Genomic DNA, 21,569 nt, shown 5'->3' with positions numbered 1-21,569 from the left:
AGAGTTAATGAGACAAAAGGCCTTTCACTGCTCATGTAATGCCACTCAGGGATGAGAGAGGCTGGTCACTCTCATCTTCAATGTCAGGACCAACTTGCCAAGTCCTGGGCTCCTACACTTATCACAGGGCAATATAGGATTGGATGATAGATGGATGGATGGTTAGTCAATGATATGATAAATATGATTTTATATGAGTGTGTTGTCCCAGATGACTGGCTAAAGAGTGTGACTTAAATGTGTAGAAGTGGAAGGGTGATGTCCTGGAAAGAGGAAACTACAGAGGCATAAAACTTTTGGACCAAACAATGAAGGTAATGGAAAGAGTTCTAGAAGGTATTATTAGAGAAAGAGTGGACATTGATGAGATGCACTTTGGGTTTATGCTGGACAAATGGACCACTGATGCCATATTCAGTGTTCAACAACTTCATGCAAAATATATAGGACAGAAAAGAGATCTATACTCTGTTTTTGCTGATTTGGAGAAGACTTCTGATAAGAGTCCCTAGGGAGGTGGTGATGTGGGCAATGAGAAAGCTCGGGATCATGGAGTGGCTGGTTAGAGTGGTTATGGCTATGTATGTGGGTGCTCAAATCCAAGTGTGAGTGAATGGAGATTTGAGTGATGAGTTTTCCCTGAATGTTGGTGTGCATCAGGGGTCAGTCTTCAGCCCCTTACTGTTCATCATGGTGTTTGAAGCCCTCTCACATGGCTTCAGTGAAGGACTCCCATGGAAGATGTTGTATGCTCATTATTTGCTGTTGATTGCTGAGAATGAAAGGGATGTGCAGGAATGATTTAGGAAGTGGAAACATGGTATGGGGCACAAGGGATTGAGAGTAAATGCAGGTAGAACAAAGGTGATGGTATCTAGGGCTGGTGAAAGTCCTGTTAAAGAAGAGGGAGAGTGACTATGTGCTGTCTGCCACAAAGGCGTGGGAAGTAATTCCATTTTGTGCTGTGTTTGTGATAAGTGGGTGCATAAGAGATGCAGTGGTATTAAAGGTAGATTGCGAGATAATGTTGATTTCATGTGTGTGGTGTGTCGGGGATAGTAAGTGGAGATTGTTTGGCATGAAAGGACTGATCTTGCTGGTGAGTCTCTTGAGTGTGTGGAAGAGTTTTGTTACTTGGGATATATGCTATTTGCTGGAGGTGAGGCTGGAGCTAGCTCTGTGGCTAGAGTGAGAAGTGGTTGGAGGGAGTTCAGGGAGCTGGTGCCTCTCCTGACACTGAGAGTGCTCTTCCTCCATGCTAAGGGATCTTTGTGTGTAGCTTGTGTTAGGAGAGTAATACTGTATGGCAGTGAGACCCGGACAGTAAAGGAAAAGGATATTTGTAAGCTCAAACATATAGAAATGAAAATGATTACATGGATGTGCATGTGCATCCTTGAATGCAAGGCCTGGGGGAACCAGGTTTACAGTGGAAGAATTAAGAGGTAGGATGAGACTGGAATGTACTGGCATTGTGATGACGAGGGGTAGACTGAGATGGTCTGGGCATGTGAAGAGGATGGGGGATGGTAATTGGATGCAGAATGCCAGAAGTGTGGATGCTGGGGTTGAGCCTGCAAGAGGCAGGCCAAAAAAGACCTAGTACAAGGTCGTAGAGTGTGGCCTCAAGGATAAAGGACTGAACTGAGAGGCTGCCAGAGATTCAGCAGTGTGAAGAGCTGCCATTAAGTGATGAAGGCAGATATATGCAGGCATGTTGGAGCCTTTATAAACGATACAAACGCATGATACGATATTAATGATACCAAGAAAATACTTGAATCCCTGATGACTGATATCAAAATCTTGGTGACAAAGAGGAGACATGCTGAATGATGATAAAACAGAAACTATCATTATTTGAGGAAACAGGAGGGGTGGTGATGCTGATAATGCCCTGACTCTGACAAATGGTGAGTCACAGCTTCATTGAGCTAGTTCTGTCCTAAATTTGGATGTATATTTTAATTAAAAACTAAAGTATTATGACTATAATAAAAAAGTTGTCAGAGGTTGTAATCTGCACATCAGAAACCTGTACTCTGTGAGACAGCTGCTGAATTGACAGTGCCTCTTAACATTGGTCCATGCTATGGTCCTGTGTTGATTAAAGTAATTTGTTATGGAAAGGCTTCACAAAAAATCTATTAAAGAACGTTCAGTCTTGTTGAATAGAGCAGCAGCAGCAGCAGCAAGGGTTATCTCTGGCCTCCCCCCAAGAACCCCAAGCACCTTTATCTAAATGAGTTATGGTACACCGGCTGCAGTTCTAGCCAGTAAGGGCTAGAAATGAATTTAAATTGTGTCTTACTACTTTCAAGTAGAAGTAGTAATAGTTGTCCCCAAGACAGTTTGGCCGAACAGCCCTAAGTCCCTAAGGAAGGCCACAGCCGAGACCGGGCTTTCCCACAGAGCTCTCAAGGAATGTACGTTGTGTTGTTAGCGTAGGCAATTCTGGGCAATGCAGTGTTCCATAATGTGCTTAATAGTATGGGGTGCTGTGTTGCATCCTGGACAGGCATCAGCGACAGAGTCATCCATCCTCTTCTGATAACTCTAGAGGGCTGGATGATGCACACATCTCAGCCTGGCCAGGTGGATCCTGTCCTTATGAGGGAGGTAGGATTCAGAAGGGTGGATATCTGACCATGCATGCAGCTGTGTGTTGTCTCTGAGCGACTGAATAGAACAACGAGTGATCTGAGCATGGATATGCTTCTAGAAGCTGGTTTGAGGTGGGCGAGAGGGAGAGATGACAGTATTTGTGTATGATATTGTGTGTTGGGTGTTGTTTTGATGTTCCCTGGTGTGTGTGTGGATGTACTGCCATGTAGTGTCGGATGGTGTGGGTTTGTGGAGCCTGCAGCAAGAATCCGTGTGCCTATCATGTCTAGATGATCCTTGACTTTGAGGACTTTGGTTCCTTGGTGTAGGTGGTCTGTAGGTGTAGTAGCTGTGCAGCCTGTGATTATTTTTAGGGCCTTGTTTTGTATGGTCTGTAGGGTGCTGTAGTGTGTTTTAGTGAGGTTAGAAGCCCAGGCTGGGGGTGCATGATTCATCACTGAACATATATATTGTTCGTATGCTGTGGTGGTGGTTTCTTTGTCGTGTTCGAATGTTGTATGGGCAAGTGACCTTAGGGCGTTGGGTCTTGGTGTTAATTTACTTTTAATGTTTGTAATGTGTTGTTCAAATGACACTGATGTTTTGTATGTTACACCAAGGACTGTGTGTGTGTGTGTGTGTGTGTGTGTGTGTGTGTGTGTGTGTGTGTGTGTGTGTGTGTGTGTGTGTGTGTGTGTGTGTGTGTGTGTATTTTACCTATTTTTACCTATTTGTAGTATACAGGAATTGAGCAATGCTTGTGTTGTCCTGTCTCCATATCCATATTTATCTAGTCAACTTTTACACACATGAATGTTTTTCGCCTGCACCACCTCTTTGTCTAAGTCATTCCAAATACATATTTACCTAATATACCTAATTGTAATATACAGGAAATGAGCTACACTCGTGGGATCCCATCTCTGTTTCTCAATAAGTCAAATTTAGCTTTAAACTCGTTTAAGTTTTTAGACTGGATGATCTCTTTGTCCAGGCTATTCCACAGGTCTATACTTCTATAAGGAAAACTATATTTCTTGATATCCTTCAAGCAGCTTGACTTCTTCAATTTCATTCTGTGTCCTCTTGTTGCTCTCTTATCCCACACAAACAGATCTTCTCGGTCAATTTTATCTACTCCTATCATGGTCCTGAACACTGCAATCATGTCTCCCCCCTTTCTCCTTTCCTCTAAGGAAAGCAAATCCAGCTTTTCCAACCTCTCTCTGTATGACAGATCTGCCAGACTGAGGACCATGTTGGTTGCTGTTCTTTGTATTCTCTCAATCTTGTTTATATCTTTCTCTTTGTGTGGGGACCACACTACCGCTGCATATTCTAACCTGGGGTGGATCATGGCCACTATCAATTTTTTCATCATCTTCTCATCCATATAATGAAATGCTATTCTTATGTTAGTCAAGAGTTTATACGCCTCTCTAACTATCTTGTTAATATGTTTTTCAGGTGACAAACTATCCTGGACCAGCACTCCTAAATCTTTCTCTTCTCTCGCTTTTGTGATTGATTCATTACCCATCAAATAATTCAGTGATGGCCTCTTGGTACTTTTACCCATTTCCAATATTTTACATTTCTTTGCGTTAAATTTCATTTCCCACATCCGGCTCCAATCATGGTATCCTATCCAGATCCTCCTGTAGCATTTTACAATCCTCCTCAACCTCCACTTTCCTCAAGATCTTTACATCATCAGCAAACAAACTCGCATAACTGTTCACTCCGTCTACCATATCATTTACGTAAATCAGGAACATTACTGGCGCCAACACCGGGCCATGAGGGACTCCATTTGTTACTCTCCTCCATCCAGACATCCTATCCTTTATTACTGTCCTCATTTGTCTGTCTCTCAAAAAGTCTCTCATCCATTCCAGGAGTTTCCCCTTCAGTCCTCCTGTATACTCTAGTTTCCACATTGGTCTCTTATAGGGTACCTTGTCAAAGGCCTTCTCCAAATCTAAATACACACAATCCACCCAACCGTCTCTCTCCTGTACCACGTCAATCGCTCGAGTAAATGCTGAACAAGTTGGAAACACATGACCTTCCACTTCTGAATCCAAACTGACATTGAGCCAAAATATTCATCTCTTCTAGATATTTTATCCATCTGTCTTTCAGGATTCTCTCATACAATTTTGCAACCATGCTGGTTAGAGAAACTGGTCTACATATAATTCAGGGGTTCTTCCCTGTTTCCTCCCTTATAAATTGGTACAACACATGCCCTCTTCCATTCTTGAGGCACTTTCCCTTCTTCCAGAGAACACACAATTAAACTGTGAATTTTATCCGCCAGTTGTTCTCTGCATTCCTTCAGTACCCAATTAGAAATTCCATCAGGTCCTGGGGCTTTCCTTACATCCTGAGTTTCCAGTAATTTATACACTTCCTGTACTTCCCCTTTTATATCTTTTATCATCAGTACATTTCTAATCACTCCCTCCCCTTTCACAAACTCCTTTTCATTAGTGAAAACCGATTGGAAGCATTTGTTCATTATTTCAGCTTGCACTGCCGCATCTTCATAGACCTCTCCTTCTACTTTCAGTTTGCTGATTCCTTCCTTTTGTTTCAGTTTGCCATTAACAAATCTATAAAACTGTTTGGGTTCATCCTTGCATTTGTCTATTATACCTTTTTCAAAATTCCTTTCTTCTTCTCTATGTATTCTTGTGTATTCTAGTTTTTTATATTCTTCCTTTGTTCTGTTGTTACCTCACTTTCTCCAGTTGTTCCACGTCTTATCTCTCTCTTTTTTTGCTATCATACACCTTCTATTAAACCACTCCTTTTTCCTGTTTTCTTTCCCCCTTACTCTTGGTACAAATTTTTCCACTCCCAAACTACAGAGGTCTAGAAAGATATCCCACTTCCTCTGTATCTCTCTCTTGTTTCTCTGAATTTTCTCCAATCCGCAGTTTCGAAAAATTTTCTCAATCCTGTAAAATTTGCTTTCCCAAAGTTGTATCTTCCCTGCCTATAAAGCTCGTCTCTTGGCTCGACGTTCCTTATTATCATCTGGAACTCAATGACCACATGATCACACTTTCCTATAGGACACAAATATTTCAAAGATTCTATTACATCGGGTTCTTTGGTAAACAGTAAGTCTAATCTTGCTGGTGTGTCCTCACCTCGGAACTTGTCTCTTCTTTGACCCATTGTGTCATCACATTATTCATTGTTACATTTAATAATATAGTGCCCCATGAATCTTCGCTGCCTCCTGAGTCCCATTCCTCCCAGTTCACCTCTTTACAGTTTAAGTCACCCACCAAAATTATATTGCTGCTCTTCTCAAATATTTTTTGTAAATAACTAGCCATACCTGACAACATCTCCTGGTATTCATCATCATTCCATGCTCTTGTCTTACGGGGAACATACACTACCGCCATCTCTCTCTTGCCATTATCTCCAGTTTCTAATTTCATATTTATCACTTTAGCCCTGCCTTCTCCCATTTCCACGGTATCTACATTTATGTTGTTCTTCACTGCTATCATCACTCCTCCTCCCGTTTTTTCTTTTCTGTCTCTTCTCCACAGTTTGTATTTACCATCTCCCATATGAACATCAAAATCTTCTCTTAACTTGGTCTCTACAAAGCACATGACATCAGGTTCATGTACCTTCAAGAAATCGTTAATATCAAGCCTTGCCGATGTTAAACCATCAACATTAGTATATACCACCTTCAAGTTATTTTTTATGTTTTTAATACCCTCTTCTCTCCGTCAGTACCACTTCCTCAATTTCTGATCTACAACTCTCCAATTATTTCTCTTTTTCATATTCATAGCCATCCCCCTTGGTTTCCGTCACTTCTAGTTCCTCACATACCACTTCCTTACTTTCATATCCATCACTCTCCAAAAAAAAGTGTTTGTGTGTGTGTGTGTGTGTGTGTGTGTGTGTGTGTGTGTGTAATAACAGGTAACCTACACATAATAAAAAATACGAAAACTAATGAAAAAAGGATTGAATTATCGGGAGGCTAAAGGAATGAATTGGAAACAAGTGCAAGAAAATGCTAACATCACAGTCAAAAAATGTGCTGTAGAATGGTGTAAACTAGAAGAATTTAATGAATGTTCTATGATGGAATGGAAAGTAAAAGTCATGCAAAAAGTTGATGAAAAAATCTGCACTCTCAAGATGCACTATTCTTGATGGAGAATGCCAAAACCAGCACTCAAAGGTAAGGAAGCAATGAAGGATCTTGAAGACTTGCACAAGTCATATGTTTTGGTCCCAGTAGACAAAGCACATAAAAATACAGCAATCGTCTGCAAAGTACATTACATAAAAACATTTTTACAAGAATTAGGCATGACAGATCAAGTCTCTGAAACATATACAACAGTTATTAGTAAAGAGAATAAGATAGCTGAAAAGCAGCCATCATACTCTTCTAGTCACAGAATCGAGGTAGATGATGATACCAAAAAATTACCATACTTACACAGTACAGTATAGTAAAAATGCATAAAGACCCTGTAAAATTCAGATTCATAATTTCCTCCAGAGTATGTGCAACAAAATCACTGGCAAAGAAACTATCACACATTTATAAACTGATTTACAAGCAGAACAAAAGATATTGTTATAAAGTAAATTTATATACAGGAATCAATCGTATGTGGATATGTGATAACTCAGAAATGTGCTGAATGAATATTGATTTCATCAACCACAAAAGAAATGCAAGAAACGTTGCACATATGATTGTTCAACACAAAGATCAAACACGGGAATGTAAGAAAAAGAAGTTGGAATGGACAGTGAAAGTTGTTTTTAAAGACCTGAATAAGAATTTGATCGCTGTAAGTGAACACGAAGGATACTGGGTAAATAAAAGAGATAGCAAAAACTTGATGTTCTCAGAGGATCAGATAACAGATATGACAAATTACCTGGTAGAAAACTATGTTTTTACTTGTGGAAATATGCTTTTCAAACAGTGCATAGGAATACCCATGGGAACAGACTCAGCCCCATTCATGGCAAATCTATACCTATAAAGTTATGAATGCAGGTGGATGGAACAAATGTCAAAAGTTCAATATTCAGTACCACAGCAAAGAAATCTAACAAAACTAGACGATTCACTGACGATCTAATATCCTTAAACAATGATGTAGAAATGAAAGAAAGGATAAAAGAAATATATCCAGAAGCATAAGTATTAATAAAGAAAACACCGACAACTGCCAAGCAAGATTTTTGGAAATTTAGATCAAAACAGAAAACAGAGTTATATCAACAAAACTCTACGATAAAAGAGATTATTATAATTCTGAAATTGTATCATACCCGGATTTGTTGGGAAACATACCTGGACGTCCAGTGTACGGTGTATAATTGTCTCAACTGCTACGAGTCGCAAAGGCAAGTACAAATTTGGAAAACTTTACTACAAGAATCCAACAAATCACAAGAAAATTCCTCAGTCAAGGATTTTTCAAAACACAATTATGTAAGACATTAAAGAAAATGTATCATCATCATACTAACTTCTTCAAACACCTGAAAGGAGAAAAACATTGTCTTACAAGAGAAATATTTGATACTGCTATGGATACAATAGTATCCCAGGGCTGTCGACAGGCAGAGAGTGCTCATGGGATCCCCCATGGCTCTGTAGCAGATTGAGACTGACTACAACAACAACCAATTATACCTACCAATTTGGACTCAACTGGATGCTACTCAACTGACCATAACAACAAATTATTCCTCTCAGCGTTCTCCCTACGTGTCAAGTGGGGTTGGTGGAGGATTAGTGCCCCTCCCTGTAAAACAATTAACTCTAAGCCCTTGGCCATCCCGTTTGGGATACATGGCGTCTGGCAAATGAATGAATGAATGAAAATTACAACGACCAGTTACATCTACCAATTTACCTGTAGACTCAACTGGGTGCGACTTACTTGACAGTGACAACAACAAACCATTCCTATAAAACTGAGCTCCACTGGAAATGCCATATTTGTCCTATCTTTTCATATATGTGTATGTAGGGGGGGTAGGGGAGTGCTGTTTATGGTGAGGTGTGGAATGCGACTATGTTCTGCTGTCCAGTTTGTGAGAAGGGTCACTGTAGATTTGGCTGGGGCTATTGTGAGTCTGTGGTGAACCATTCGTATAGTGTGCTGAGGTAAGGATGGAGGAGGTGTGCGGCTGTGTTTGCATTTTGGTGTGTACATGTGTTATATCATCTGCATAAGAAGCTATGTGTATTTGTGATGTGTGGGTATGTCATGCATGCATAGGTTAAAGAGTGTATGGGACAAAACAGATCCTTGAGGGATGCCATTTGTGAAGTTTCTGATGTTCATTGACTGACCGGCAAATAGTACATTACTTTCAAGTTCCTAAGTCTGGCAAAGAAAGGCTCTTGCTGAACTTTTAAAACTTCTGTGTGATGTTCAGAAGTGAAGATGATGCCCTTCGCCTCGACAAGCCAGCAGCTGTTCATCAGTTGTCTTTCTTTCACAGGTCTTTCTCCTACACAGACCCAAGGTTAGATAATAAATTGCCATTATTCAACTGATTTCTATAAAATTTTCTATTGGGCAGCTCAAAGCCTTTCTCTTTTCAAGAGTCTACGATTTGGGGAGATGTGCTGTGATGGACAATTACATCCAGGGTTTAATTGCTGCTGCTGTTTTTTTTTTTTTTTTATTATTATTTTTTTTTTTGATGAAGTCTGTATTGTATAAGTCTGAACTGTATATGGATGATGTTACAATTCTTGTAAATGTAAAAGTGTAAATGAGTGTTAAGCACTAGGGAATTCCTAAGGAAGAACTGGCAATTCTGAGAAAAGACAAGACTATTATTAAATGCTTCCATCACAAGGGTGAAAAACTGGTCAAAGAAGGAAAACAAGGGGAGCTCATGCACACACTATCTTACTCTTATAAGTCATTAATCCTGCCTCTAAGATTTTGAGGGTGGCACTGTCTCCTGTTCATCAAAGTCTTGTGAATGTAGGGGGGTTTGAATGCAGTTTGAATGCAACTTTAATGATGAACCAGGGATGGGGTCAATTATTTTTTGTCAATTCAATTTCAATTCAGAATAAAATCTGAATTAATTTCAATTCAATTCATTTGTAAAAAAGAGAAATCTTCACTTCCAATTCAATTCAATTAATAACGGTCGATACTCCATTCAATTAAAATATTTTCAATTCAAAATCAATTAAGGAACTGAACCTGTAAATCTTAAATACATTTATTTTAAACACATGATTATGCAAGAGTTTCTCAATTAAACGAAAATTAATATAAATTTAATAGGTTACTTCACCTGATATATTTTTAACTTTTTTTGTGATAGCAAACTCTATATTTTACTGTTTATTTGAGTATACTGTAAGTTAATTATTGTACAATAATGAATTTGCATATTACAGTATAAAATATTCTATCAGTTCAGTCATCAATTCATATCAATTCACTGATACCAATTCCAATTCAATTCAATAAATTTTATTTTTATATTTTTCTCAAGTACAGTTTAATTCCAGTTAACATTTTTTTTTTAATCAATTCCAATTTAATTAATAATTGACCCCAACCCTGCGACGAACATTGTTATACATGTCTTAATTCTACATTGCTGTGAACCTTCTGAATTAAATACTCACAAACAGGCACCCTCCAGTATATGATATTTTACTTTAATGACCTTAATCTTCTGATAAAATTGTTTTGATATATACAATAATCAGCCAGCACTTTGTATAACAATCCTTGTGGTACAGTAACATTGTGACCTGTGAGAATTCCGGAGCCCACCACAAAAACAATCACCACTTCGAGTCAGTGTGCCAAAAGTATCCGTAATATGGTCTATGCAGTACAATTCTGAATATGATACTGTAACCGATATTTTTGAGCCTTAAGGTGACAAAGCATGAAATGTGTGAACGGTAATGCAACAATACCAATCAACTCATCACTCTGTAAACAAAGAACTGCATCATCCCAGTTCAAAATTTTACTTACCTTTATTGATAGCCATCCTCAGTATGATCCAAGTATTATAATTCTGAATTACATTATATTTTCTTAAGCTCTAAGTGACAAGAAATGAACAACAAGTCTGAACAGCAGTATAATGGCAATGTGTACTCAAAACAGTTGATCACTTGAGAGTTGGACCGTGTCTTGACAAGATTAAGATTCCATCAAGTATTATACTCAATAATCTTTAAACAATGACTTTTAATGGCAGTACAGGACAAATGTATTGAGATACAGTATTTCAGGTGGTTATGGACATTAGGTATGTTAGTCTTGAAAACAAGTCTATCTATCTATCTATAGCTCAACGCCCTAATCCCGCAAAGGGTGGCCGTAGACAAAATGCCTCCAAGTCGCTCTGTCACCCACCATTTGGCTACCCTCCCCCCAACTTACTCCCCTCTCCCTCATACACCTCTCAACTCCATCCCTCCACCTCATCCTCTGTCTTCCCCTCCCTCTCCCTCCCTCCACCTCACCTACATACATCCTCTAAGTCAGTCTTTCATTCTCCGTTCTCTCCACATGTCCAAACCACCTCAGTGTATTTCTCCTAATCTTCTCAACCACATCCACATCCACCCCACAACGTTCTTTCACTTCTTTGTTCGTCAACCTGTCCCTCCATGTCACTCCACATGCTCCTCTCAAGTAGCTCATTTCCACTGCTCTCACTCGACTTGTTCCCCTCTTGCAAGGTCCATGCCTCGCTTCCATGCGTCAGGGTAGGGATCACAATACTATCAGGCAGTGACTTCTTAACTTCCATACTCACCTCCCTATTTCTCATCACTGCTTTCCAACAACCTTCCTTCCCTCCTGTACCCTTTCACGCACTTCATCCCCCAAGGTTCCACCCTTACTCATCACAACACCCAAGTACTTGAATGCACTCACTTTCTCCATATCCTCATCATCCAACCTCACTGCACACTCTGTGACTTCATTCCTCTCAAACACCATAACTTTACTCTTGTTTTCATTAACTTTCAAATTCCTCTTCCTACACACTGTCCCAAATTTATTCACCAAACCTTGCAACTCCCATTCTTCTTCACTCAACAATACTGTATCATCAGCAAACAACAACACTGGAATCTTCCAAATCTCACCCTCATTCATTAGAGCCAGCCCCACATCCACTGCCCTACCTTGCACCTCCTTTACAACCTCATCCATGCATATATTAAACAGCCATGGAGACATCACACAGCCCTGTTTCAGTCCCACATTGAGATCAAACAACTCACTCAGCTCACCATCCACTGGCACCGTAGCCCTAGCTCCTTCATACATACTCTTCACAGCACTCAACAATTTCCCCTCCACTCCATATATTCTCAATACCTTCCACATACCTTGTCTATCTATTCTGTCATAAGCTTTCTCCAAGTCCATGAAAGCAGCATACATTTTCTTTCCCTTCTCTAGATACTTCTCCACTAAACATCTTAGAACAAATATCTGATCTACACTCCTTTTCCCTTCCTAAATTCCCTTTGTTCTTCTCCAACTAGCTCCTCTGTTATATGCCTAATCCAATCAATGAGCATTCTACCACATATTTTCCTAGTCACACTAAGAAGGCAAATACCCCTATGGTTACCACATACTTCTCTTTCCCCTTTTCCTTTGTATAAAGGAACAATTATACCTGATTTCCAGTCCACCAGAACCCTTTCCTCTTCCCAAACCAATCTACATAACTTCCATATCCACTCCACTACAATCTCACCCCCATACCTCAGCATTTCACCACACACTTCATTAATTCCTGGGGCCTTTCCTGTCTTGATCTTCTTCATTGCTTCCACTATTTCCGCCCTACTGATCTCTTCCTCCCTCCTCTCATCTCTCCTTCTCCCAGCCATTTCCCAACCACTTATAATTGCACTGCTCTCACTCTCTACATTCAACAAATCCTCAAAGTGCTCCTTCCAACTCCACAATTTCTCTCTCCTCTCCACCAACAATCTATTGTTCCTATCTTTCACGCCCCTACTATTTCCCCTTTCACATTGCCTTACTTTCTTTACCTCCTTCCAAAACAATTTCTTACTCTCCCTCCATTTCAAACTCAGATTCCTCCCAAATTCTTCATCCACTTTCTTCTTACTCTCCTTCAACAGTCTCTTCACCTCCCTTCTCCTGCTCATATATACCTCTCGCTTCTCTTTCTCATCTTCTCCCGTACCTCTACTCACTAGCCATTCACTATATGCCTGCTTCTTTTGTTCCACAGCTCGTTTCACCTCATCATTTCACCATGCTGTCCCTTGCACACCCCTGCATCTCCTCCTCACTCCACAAACCACCTCACACGCTGCCCATATCTCTTCCGTGAATATCTTACATACGTCTTCCACCCCTTCCATCTGCTCTAACTCATACCTTCCCAATCTTTCTTTCACTATGCTCTTATACTCTGCCATTCTCTCATTGTCTTGCAATTTCTCCACTCTTCTCACAGGAGCTGTTTCCTCCTGTCTTCCCCTTCGTCTCTTCAAACATTTTCTTTGCAGCCTTACCTTGGCCATCACTAAGTGCTGGTTCGAGATTCCATTCCCCCACCCTCTCCACATTCTTGCATCCACCACTTGTCTTCTCATTCGCTCATTCACACACACATAGTATATCATTGCCCTTCATTCAACAAATTCACCATCCATCCTCCTCATAACCCTCCATGTATACCTGTGGATCATCTTATGCCGAAAGTAGGTGTTAGCTATTGCTAACCCCTTACCAGCACAGATGTCCAACAAAGCACTACCATTCCCATCTACTTCAGCTGGCACACCCCACTGACCAACCACTCCATCCACTCGTACATTCCCGACCTTGCCATTCATGTCTCCAATCAAAAACACACTCTCACTTCTCTCATGCTTCTACACTCGCCCTCATCTTTCACTCTTGCCACTTGGTCCTCTGTCGGCGTATACACACACACAATCGCCCACGCTTGTATACCTACTTTCATCCTTACCCGTATAAGTAGGACTGCATAAAGTCATTTACTGGTACATGTAAGAGTAACCCTGGCTTGCCAAAGTTGCCGTCCAACATAACCCCAATGAACCCATGTTATAATGATCCCAATTTACAAAGTCAATTTCTCCTGAATGCAACCCAATAAAATGCATCAAGGGGTGCCTGTATACCCAGTACCTGAAGAGGGTTCAAGTCATGCCAAAACTGTTGTAGCAAGAGCCCAATTTCATTAGGTGGGTATAATTTTTCCACAACTACATATCCTAAAATAAAGCCTAAATCAAACTGAATGGTGTTGAAGACTAACCGGGTTTTTGAATTGCTCATTAACTTTTTGTATGACTGGCAGGATGCTCTCCAGTTTCCCTGAAACCTCATCGGCATTGAACTCTTGCATGCCTAGTAGACTAGCAACCTGGAAGGGAGAACAGGGGAATTAGAAACATTATAATAATCTTTTAATTACAGAGCATGGATGATGAAAAATGAAATATACAAAAGTACCACAGTATAGTCAGTATCAAATAAAAACAAAACAGTCAAGTGATGAATATACCATAACTTATACTAGAAACTGCCAACCATACTCAAGTTTCATCATGGGGAAGCATTTAGGAGGATATACTTAATTTAAAACTCCCCACATAGCTTTACAGAATACAGTTAGATATACTGACAACTCGATCTGAAATAAGGAAAACTGACACTGTGCATGACAAGAAAAAAAAGAATAGACTTAAAAACACAACTAAGTTATGCAACTACAACAAGGATATTCTTGCAGCACATCATTTCTCGACTGATTCCATTCCCCACCAGAAAATGTTCTCTATCTCCTATATATCACCTCTATACACATTCCTCTTCCTTTCATCAGAATTCCCATCTTGCATCCAACCCAATCACTTCCCTCTTGTTTCTGTCTCAACCTCAATATCCTACCCAGCTGTTTCTTACCATGGCAGTGACACCCACATACCACAAACATCTCTAGCAATCCTAGAAAACATTTTACTACAGACACTCAATAAATTTTTAAAATATGCCCTAACCTAATTTCTCATATTCAGGTGCCTAACAACAACCTGGTGACAGAATGCCTCTGATGATAATAGCAACAGCTACTTTTCACCACCCATCCATCCATCATCCAATCCTACGTTGCCCCATGAGGAGCGTAGGAGCCAAGGGCTAGGCAGTTGGTCATGACATTTAAGATGAGAGAGACCAGCCTCACTCATCCCTGAGTGGCATTACGCGAGCAATAAATCCCAAGCACCCCTTGGATATAAACCTTCACCGGCTCAATCCGACTGGAGTGCAATAATTACCCACTAAACCACCAGGCGCCAAAATTTGGTTATACTGTATGGTTACCACCCAGCATAGTATATGGTTTCCTAGTATACAGGAAACTTTGAATGTAAACTATTACACCTGATCCTTTTCCAGCTTATGCATTATAACAATGCACATAACTTAAGATTTTACTCAATAAAGGCACTGGATAAGAAGGAGGTTTATCAGTACTTGCAACCAAAATTGGGTGAGATATACCCAACAATTTACTGTTGAAGTATGCACAGCCTCTGATTGGATAATGATACATCACAGGGTGGAGCTTCTCATCGCTACAAAAATGAATACCAGGCGGTTGCTATTGCTTTTTTTCTCAACCCTGATCCATTTGACTGAACAAACTCGTCGACCACAGGTAAGAAACTGCCCTCTATGTGACTGATGTTGTGTCTGCATCTATCGTGGCATGTGGTGTGCAGTGCTCTATTATGTGTGTCTTGTTGTACAAGCTGGGCACTGTTATCTGTGATTCCATCTAGCCCAAGTCTAAGCTGGTAGCTGAGGAGAGTTGGATGATGTCTTGCTCTAAGTCTAACTAGATGAACTCAATCATCTCTACACCTCCAATGGTTGGATGTTAGGAAAGGGGGTTTGCAGAACAGTGAACTCCCAATTATAGGGAGTAATTCAGCCAACCCCCCCTTGCCGGATTTTGGAGAATGCTGGATATTGCAGATAATGTGTTACTAACCGTCTCGATCCTCTATCCTAAAAACTTTCTCGAGAAAAAAATGAAAATTATGCATAAAATACAATACAGTATTGATACAGTACAGTGCTACAGTACAGTGCTACAGTACAGAGTGTACTATGTACTCATCTAGTGTTGGCATCAATGGACAGTAGAGTTGTACATCATGCAGCACAGTACTGTACAATGCACTTTATCCTGTGTAGTCTAATGGCAGTAATTACTTGTACAGTAATTTCAGAATCAAAACAGAGCATTAGGACACAAAGCACTGAGAGACTATAAGCTTTGCAACAACAATAAGCATGGCATGGGTGACCATAGAGCAAGTAACAGCACTAAGGTTTTGCCACCACATGGTCGCAAGAGCAGAGCGCATAGATACGTCTTCACTGTATGAGATCCACATGAGAGAATGAGAGAGTGGGTGTAGGCTCGGCGTGCTGGGTGGGCCGCTCCCGCTACGCATTCTGATTGGTTGGCGAATTATGGGGATTTCCCGGGCGCTGGTTGGATACCACATCTAAGCCTGATGATATACCCTGCCACCAGATGTTGCACAGAACCACTGGTTGTTTCCTGTTTCGGGGCCGGATATTGCTTTAACAGAGCCGTGGCAAAAGGCACCGAATATTGTGACAACGGATAATTGAGAGTTTACTGTATGGTGTTATGACTGAAGTGTTGTATTGCCCTCCATGATAAGTGAGTATGCAGGTGTTTCTTCATTGCTAGTGTTCAAATGTCTGGAAGTGGCATATTGTTGTAATGCATCTGATAATGTCTGTGTGGTGATTTTTATGGCCCTGTGTGTGTGTTGTAAATCTGTCATGTAATGACAAGGATGTTGTGTACTGGCACTGACTGCTGCATAGAACTGTGTGTCCTTCAGAACAAGGTAGTCTCCAAGTGGTATTGATGCTGCCAGAGGTGATGCATATAATGTTGTTTTGTATGATCTGCATGGCATTATAGTGGGTATTAGACAGGATGAGAGACCATGCTGGGGAGGCATAGGACATCACTTAGCTAATGTAATGTTTGTAGTGTTTCAATTTCCTGCCCGAAGTCTGCTCCTGTAGTTGCCCTGAGTGCACTGAGTCTCAGGGCACACCACCTCTTGACATCTTGTATATGGTTCTTGAAAGTGAGTCTAGAGTTCTATGTCACTTAGTGGAGGGTGTGTAGGGCACAAATATATTGAAAAAAGTGATGTGCGGGGAGTACCAGTGTTCAACTTCACTGCTGGTGATGAATGTGGTGGTAAATATGGCTGGGGCGATCATCAGCCTGTTGTCTCTGGCCTATGGCAGCAGTGCGTTCAGGTAGTCCTGCTGCAGTGTGCAGGCTGTGTCTGCAGTGTAGTGTGTGGTTGTCAAGATGATACCATCTGCATACAAGCCAATGTTCATGGACGGTTGGGGTGTGGGAATATCATGTATGTATAAGTTGAGGAGTGTGGCTGTGAGGCAAGAGCCCTGGGGTTCCATTGGAAGAATTTCACATTCATGATGACTTGCCCTGAAATGTAGCATGGGCTTGTTAATCAAATTGTTGACAACCCAATGCTGATGTTGTTCTCCATGTTTGTGTCATATATCTTGAGGATTGGTTTGCACTGGAGGATAGCACTGAAGGCTTTTTAATAGTTACTGTTGTGAGAAATATGAACTGTGCAGGTGTCACTGAGCTGATGCCATACAATGCTTGTGTGAGATTAGTCAGTAAGGTGTTTGTAGAGTGCAGTGCTCTGAATCCATGATGTGAAGGAGCAGGTAGGACACAGAGAGTGGCTTTACTGAGACTGAGGCATTTAGTTATTTGGATGGTGTGCTAAATAGTGTTATGAGTCTGAATGAAGTGTAGTGTCTGTCTAGGTTATGAATAGTGATGAATGTTTCATGTTTTCAAATACAAGTGTTCCTCCCCTAACGCCGGCATTTACTTCTGCACCAATCTCGTGTTAGGCAAATATCGCATTAGAAGAACTCTTGAAAACCCCCATTTCCTTCTGCATCCCTGCCCAAAGTCCATTTTCCCCCCTTTGTGGTGCAAAATTTTTTTATACCCCTCAATTCAAACCTCCTACAAGCATTCATATGGTTATAAAAAATACATTAGGTATATACAGGACTTTTTAAATTATTGTACTGTACCATATGTGAGGACGAGCAGACACACGTCACCGGAATATTAGGTAGAGGGGAAGAACACACACTAAAATCCATCAAAGTCTATTTCACTAGCAACACTCCAAACATCACTTTCTAGGTCCTCCAGAGCTTCTTCATCCTGCTGTTGCTGGATATCCTCTTGCTGTAGACCATTGGCAGCTTGTCTGGCGAAGTAATGAGTGATCAGTGACTGTTTACGGTGGTTTACTCGGTCAATGTAGACGCTGACTGCATCAACAGTCTGCTTAATCACATCGTTACCTCTTGCAAGGGAAGGGTTGCTATCAAAGATGTACTCCCTGAGAGACTCAGCTCGACTCAGGATTCAAATAACTGCATTATGCTTACAGTGCCCACGTTAGAATGTTCATTTCCTTCCACAAAATTGTGCCACGTTAAAGCAGTGCTACAGCAAACCGCGTTAGGAGAGGAACACCTGTACTGGGAATGCTACAGAGTGGTAATAATTACCAGTAGTTGCTGATGTTTGTGAGGGCTTGGAAGCTTTCTGGTCCTAAATAATTCTCGTGTACATTGCTGATGACATCTGACTCTGCATTTGTAGGATTCTTTTTTTCTTCTTCTTCTTCTTTTTTTTTTTTTATAACATTTGTGTCTGTTCTGGAGAGAAGAGGGCTGCGCTGTAACCGAGTGGAAAGGATTGCCTGTGTTGAGTGGGCTATTTTTCAGCCTCCGTGCATGTTCGTGTTAAGTGACTTATTTTTGTGTAGTGGTTAACTAATATGTCTGTTCCTTCTTTGTAGGAAGGAATGCGTTGGGTGTTGAAGGTGATGGCGGCAAAGGTCTTGATAATGCATGTTTGTGATTTTGTGATGCTGTTAAGTATTTTATGGAAATGAGAGGGGTCTGTGGGGTGAATGAGTGTTGTTAAAAAGGATTCCAGTAATTCTGTTTTCTCTGTAATAATTTTGTTGTTGATCTAACAGTTTACTTCTTGTGCTGGTGTCTTGTGTGTGTGTGAGTTGTGTTGAAGTCTGTAGCACTGTCTTAACAGGTAAGCAATCTCCAATACAAAATTAGGGTTGTAATGTCTTCTGTTGCCTTGTGGAATGTGGTGTTTGATAAGTGAATATGATGTTGCTGAACTTTGTAATGTGCCTGCTAATGTCTGTGACAGGTGTGTTGTGTAGTGTGCTAAAGTATATAGTGTTGTTCTGTTTCTTCAGCAAATTTCATCCACTCTGCTTTTTTGTTGCTGATCAACTCCTGACTGTCTGGCCAGGCAGATTCATCAACTGTAAACATCCCTGCAGGAGCATTTCAAACAGTGAACCAATGTCCCTTGTGGCTGATAGTGCCTAACCACAGGGAGGTGAAGGAAATAATGTTGAGGTTTGGTTCCTGGATGGATGTCACATTTGTGTGTTTCCACCCATTTGACAGAGGCACCACAGGTGGCTCCAGTTCATCCTGTAATTTGGTTACATGGTTATTACCCAGCATTATAATTGGCTTCCTGGGCCAAGGGAAACCACTGGGCATGTCACTCAGTGTGGAGCCACCTGAAGTGGAGAGAGGAATACAGTAATAAAAATGACGGGAAAGAAAGGGAGAAACAGGAATAAAGGAAGGCAGATGCAGAAATAAAATGAGAAAGGGAAAGGAATAAGTAGACAGCACCACATCAAATGGGCGGATGATGGTTGCTACTACCTACCACCTATGCTTTCTTGCAGCTTGTGTATGTGAGGCATGATCATTCTGGTTTGGACTGTGTTTCTACAGTGATAATGATGGGGTAATGATCTGTAGTGAGTCTGGGTTCCATTCACCAAATGGTGTTCAGTGCAGGTGTTCACAAACAGAGGAGGTGGTGCAATTTGCCCTGTGTAGAATGAAGGTGTAGTAAGAGGTGTCACTGGGAAAGTACACAATGAAGTATGAAGCACTGCCAAGGCCTCTGCTGTTTACTTGACTATGTTTGTAACAGATAGTATTTTTAGTGTTAAAGTCACCAGGAATGACAGAGTTGCCGCAAGTGTCTGTGTCTGGGGGAGGGGCTGAGGGTTGTACGGCACTGATACAGTGTGTGAGGTGTCAGAGGGAATGTAAGTGTTAAAAATGTTGATTTCTTGTTTGTAACTAGATCTGACACGGGGCAACTGTATTTCTAATGCTGTGTCATTCTAGAGATGTAATTGAATTCTGTGTTTGTAGAGGACTGTATAGTGACTGTATGTGATGTGGTCCTCAGTTATGCCTGTGTGAATGTGAGAGTAGTGCCCAAATTGGGGGTGATCTGTTTTGTGTGTGTCATTAATGTTTCTTGTAGAAGTGCAATATGCATGTCGAGACCGTGTGGGAATTGCTTTATTTCTGACGTTTTTTTTTTTGCAGAAGCTAACAACATTTAGCTGTAATACGTTTAAATACATTCAAGGCAGTACACGTCCAGTGTGCATCTATATTGTAGTTGTTGTACATCTGCACAGGGACAAGTTGCAATGTCTGTGGTTATGTAAGGGGGGGGGGGGGTTCTTGAGGGAGGTGAGGGTTGAGTTTGGTGTGATAGGAGTGTTTGTGGATGTGTCTGTCACACACTTACATGCTGTGGTGCTGTCTGGCATTTCTTAGTGTAGTGCACGTGATGTGCATCCATTTTCCGTACATAAATTGTAGAAACACTATACAGTACGCAATCCCTCTTACCTGGTTTACAAAGGGGCTAATCTGGCTCTTAAGTCGCAAAAGCTTGCCAAGGGATTTTTCTATGACTTGAGGAAAGGAAAGGAGGCGGAGGGTGTGTCCTGTGGGCGCCGTGTCAAATACCACCACACTGAAGTTCATGCCTTGCACTAATCTGTGGAAAAGAGGCTATTATATTGTCGTATATTATGTAGACTAACTAGTTTATGCACCAGTAATCATTATATAATATTCTGGGGGGAGGGGACTGGAAACAGGAAAAAGGAAGCACAAAAGTACAACTACTAACAGAATCCCTGATGAAATGAGGCATACCAGTCCATCTATTCCCTTCTCAATCCAGCATTAAAACTCTTTGCTCAACCTCTAACAAATAACATCATCATCATCCGGACCTCCTTTCCCACCCTAGGTCAGGGTAAGGAGTAGCAATGTCCAGAAGGCCCAAGTCTGCCCACTCTAATGGGCCATGCTTCCATTCACTCATCTAGCCACTGGAATCCTGGTTTTATCTGATACACCAGAAACTTTCACCACATTCTGTAGCTTCACATAAATATACCCAACTGAGTCAATCCAAACACTGTCACATTAAAAAGGGGTGCCAAATCACTGATCATGCACTTCTCACGACATTCATCCAGCCAGCTCGACTTCTTGTCAGTCCCCTCGCCTCACTGACTTCCATATCTCTCTTCCTCACTCACTCATCCACCACTTCCCTCCACCTTCTCCTTGCCCTACCTCAACTCCTCCCTCCTTCAAATTCACTCAGATACACCTTTTTCACCACTCTATTGTCATCCATTCTCTCCATATGACCTTAACATCTCAGTACAATCTCTTCGATTCTGGTGTCCACAGACTTCCTCACTCGGCGTCTTTCACGAATCACTTTATTTTGTATCCTATTCACTCTCTGTACTCCAAATACATTCCTCAGTAGTCTCATCTCCACTGCTGTCACTCATGACTTTTCATTTTCATGCCACACCATACAGTGCTCCTCAGAAGTAT

The 21,569-nt window shown here is 41.0% G+C and overlaps 1 protein-coding gene across 1 annotated transcript in view; it reads right to left on the bottom strand.

Annotated features, from left to right (window-relative positions):
* LOC145396449 (ATPase ASNA1 homolog) overlaps positions 1-21,569 on the bottom strand; it is a 104,305-nt gene that overhangs the window by 38,153 nt on the left and 44,583 nt on the right. The window contains exons 4-5 of the mRNA XM_080269823.1: positions 20,556-20,706; positions 13,969-14,076 (exon numbers count right to left, since the gene is read on the bottom strand). Coding sequence (XP_080125949.1) covers positions 13,969-14,076; positions 20,556-20,706 — 259 coding nt within the window. The remainder of the gene's footprint in view (positions 1-13,968; positions 14,077-20,555; positions 20,707-21,569) is intronic.

Source organism: Coenobita brevimanus, chromosome 38, assembly GCF_032717465.1.
Source record: "Coenobita brevimanus isolate Jiangsu-jjx chromosome 38, ASM3271746v2, whole genome shotgun sequence".
Classification (NCBI taxonomy): domain Eukaryota; kingdom Metazoa; phylum Arthropoda; class Malacostraca; order Decapoda; family Coenobitidae; genus Coenobita; species Coenobita brevimanus.
This window is presented reverse-complemented; position numbering and strand designations above follow the sequence as displayed.